The sequence below is a fragment of the Leguminivora glycinivorella genome, chromosome 8 (genome assembly GCF_023078275.1).
Source record: "Leguminivora glycinivorella isolate SPB_JAAS2020 chromosome 8, LegGlyc_1.1, whole genome shotgun sequence".
Classification (NCBI taxonomy): domain Eukaryota; kingdom Metazoa; phylum Arthropoda; class Insecta; order Lepidoptera; family Tortricidae; genus Leguminivora; species Leguminivora glycinivorella.
In genome coordinates, this window is record NC_062978.1 from 13,160,613 (window position 1) to 13,164,179 (window position 3,567).

At 36.2% G+C, this 3,567-nt stretch overlaps 1 protein-coding gene across 1 annotated transcript; it reads right to left on the minus strand.

The window, feature by feature from the left end:
- Window positions 1-1,416: 1,416 nt before the first annotated feature.
- LOC125228724 lies at window positions 1,417-3,193 on the minus strand. The gene is made up of 2 exons (XM_048133384.1): window positions 3,135-3,193; window positions 1,417-2,568 (listed from the first exon to the last, which is right to left on the minus strand). The coding sequence occupies exon 2, from the start codon at window positions 2,554-2,556 to the stop codon at window positions 1,417-1,419; it is 1,140 nt and encodes a 379-aa protein (XP_047989341.1). The 5' UTR covers window positions 2,557-2,568; window positions 3,135-3,193.
- Window positions 3,194-3,567: the final 374 nt, after the last annotated feature.

Here is a 3,567-nt window from a genome sequence, read left to right on the forward strand (position 1 = left end):
TTAATAAAATCAGTCTATTTTAGTTACTACTATTATATAGTTTCTGGCAAGTTCGTCCAAAAACGACGCCTTGTCTCAGGCATCAGGGGCACCAATTTTTTTATAATGTTTTGTAGTCGGTCTTTTGCTATTCCTCGTGGTGCAACTTTTACCGAAGGGTTTGGCAGGCATTTAGTTTTTTTAATTTTTACCTGTAGAAAATCGAGTTCTTTCCAAACATTTTCTGAGTGGCTTTCTTTATATTGGATGTTAAACGACCCTCTTTCGGCCTTTACTGCCATAATATTGTGTAGATATACTCTTGGTGTCATGTTTTTAAGTTTGTGCTGGGAAGAATAATCATCATAATTGAAAAAATCTGTTACCTGCATAACTTTAACAGTATTTTTTTTCGAATTGGACATCTTGACGGCATCTACGAAGTCATCCATGTCATACACTTTCCCCTTTTGTTTTAAAGCCTTTTCTACTTGATGGTGGAAATTATCTGCAGACATGAATGTATGCCCCGGTTCGAAAAACTTCATTATTATGGAATTTGCAGCCACCAGATCGCTGTTTACTATGTTTACAAGGAAACACATTAGCGCCCAATTCTTGTTCTGAGCGGAACAGTTATCAGCCCACAAGACAAAGTGTTCGACATCACGATGATGTGTGAGAAACGACCTATATGCGGATATTATGTCTTCTTGGCGTCGTCCACTGACTGTTTCATTCCAAAGTACAGCATATGGTACATGTGGCCCACTAGTACTACTACTGCCAAGTGGAACGAAGCTTTCGTTAAACGCTATTATACGAGGACAGAAGATGGCGGCCTTAAACTGGTCCATTCTGGGAAGCTGTATCACTTTCTGCAAATCCACAGAAAAGTAAATGCACTGTGCATCGGAAGAAGCTTGGTCTTTATCTTTTTGGTATTCTTGTCGGGATTCCGTGTATCGTAGTTTGTGTACTTCATAGTCACTTATTTCGGCGCAGATTTCACAATCAACTTCAGAACACCCTTGATGTGATTTAAATAAAGCACAATCTTCACACTCTTCATTGCCAAGATGAGCAAATGAGATGTTCATATCCTTGACAACTTTACGATACGTCTCCAATGATACAGTTATCTGAGGATTAATGTTCATGAAACACTGATGCATCAACGTGATGTTTAGATCACTAGGCAGATAAAGCCTTTTGGGAGCATGTTCACGACGGTAATGGGATATCATTGGATTAAAACTCGCAACATGGTCTTTAATAATGTCCTTATTGATTACGTCTATGCGTTCATAGCCTCCTCTTTTATCTTTCTGGTCATCAATTTCTTTGCTGAGTGCGGTATAAATGTGCCTGGTATTTTGAGCATTGTAGCCGAGCGTCGTCAGAAAAAATGCTCTACATACTTCAATTTTTTCACGATTATCGGTGTAAAGATAGTAGAAATGAGACACGGCTCGATCTTTTTTTATCGTTCTGTTTTGTCCGTGTTCTTACATTTCGTGACTCTACGTGGCCTTTTATAAATAGTCCTCTCGATTCCCAACATAAATTTATATATCTATCGTGTATTTGTTTTCTCATACCTTCTGTAAACTTTGTTGTACATTTTTTACGACATTTCTCAGTACATGGTGGTTTTAATGTCAGTTTTTCATCTGCAGCTTCTTTTTTTTGCCTTTTTCGTTCATGAAGTGACTCTTCAAACTTACGCCTCTTCCTTGGCAAACCCAATTTCGTCAATCCTTTTTCACACTCTGGTACATTAGATGATGTTTCGATATCGCCCTTTTCAATAGCAGACTCCACAAAATCAGTATCCTCCATTTGATTCTGTATACTTTGAGTATCAACATTTTCTAATTCTATTATATCATCCGTTTCTATCACATTATGGTTAGTTTTAAAATATCTATTGTTGTTATTCATTTCGTGACCATTCCGCGTGTTTTTTCTCTCTCTCTCGTCATGTATCTCAGCATTAACTATTATACTAACATGTCTTGTTTCATTGCAATCGTATGATGAAACCGAGTCAGTCTCTACAGAGTCAGTATGTTTGCCAGCATCAACTGTGACAGTAATTGGTACTTTTTCATTAATGTTGTTCGACGAATCTGAGTTGTAATCTGGAGATTTAGGGTTATAGTCCTTATCTTTGACGCTGTCATCGGAGTCATATAAACCAGTCGAGTCACATCTATCATCGTCAGAGTCTGGAAGGTTTTCATAACATATCAAAGATTGACGAGTAGATGGCAAAGTGTTTTCATACGTATTGTTTGTAAAAGATAATAGATCAAGATCTTGAACTATTTCAAATGAATTGCAGTATTCATTTTGATTTTCAAATATGGCTGGGTATTTGTTAAAATCCAGAGGGCGAGACCAAAGTTCATCAAGATCTGTTAGGATTGGACTTTTTCGAGCGGCTTGTTTATCATCCGAACTACTTAAAGAGTTTTTATTTTTGGTAGTATTAGCTGGCTTCACACGAATAAGAGACTCTGATTTTTTTGTATTTGAAATAGCCAAAGCCATAATTTTATCTTTTCTTGACATTGTGAAGTAAACCTACAAACAAAACACAAGGTTAATTTGAAACTTTTATTACTAGCGGGACAACATTTACTCTATACCAAAGAAATTTTGAAGCAATGAAAACAAACAAAATAAGGGCTTCTTTTTATATTATAAATATTATATTTTTATTTATTTTTTGTTATAGCGGCAATAGAAATGCGTCGTCTGTGAAATTTTAAACTGTTTAGCTATCATGAATCTTGAGATATAGCCTTGCGACAGACAGCGGAGTCTCAGTAATAGCTTTAGCCTTTGGGTACGGAACCCTAAAAAGGACGCGTTTCGGTTTCGTTTGCTATTATACCTGTACATAGCAATGTATTATAAAAATATGTAATATTTGATTTTATAGTACTTACTATTTAATGTATACGCTTAATAAGTTAAACAAACACCAATACTATTAACTCAAAAGAGGTGGATTATGAACATGGCCGTCATGTAAATGTATCTTAAATATTTGGTAACGGAATAACATACCTAAATATTGAAGTTACATTAATAATGCACCTTATTTTATTTTAGTCTAAGTTAATCCAAATAAACACGTAACTTACCGCGCAAATTTCGTCGCGAAACACGTGGACAGAGTCGAGTCGACCAGCTCTATGGGACCGCGCCCCGCGACTGATTGGTCATCGCGGCACAAAATGTCAACTTAGGTACTTCTAATCTCTTACCCCTCACCCCGCAGCGCGGTCTTTTACTACGCGTAAACGCGATAACTTGGATTCATATTGCAGTATGTTTGAATTGGTATACCGTTTGTGCCCTGTCGTCCTAAGCATAAATGCGATAACTAAGTTTTATCGCATTATTATTAAGTAACGTTTTCAAAACTATTACGACAATCCTTAACATAAGTGTAATAACTTTACTTATTGCGTTTATGATTAGGGGTTGGTCGTAACCTTAACATGAATTCTACTAAGTATAAGAGCGCTAACTATAGTTATTGCGTTTATAACTAGTAATGGGCTAAAATAAATT

Bases quoted from the DNA above. Each gene is read 5' to 3' on its own strand.
- LOC125228724 (XM_048133384.1), bottom strand. From the start codon at position 2,556: ATGTCAAGAAAAGATAAAATTATGGCTTTGGCTATTTCAAATACAAAA.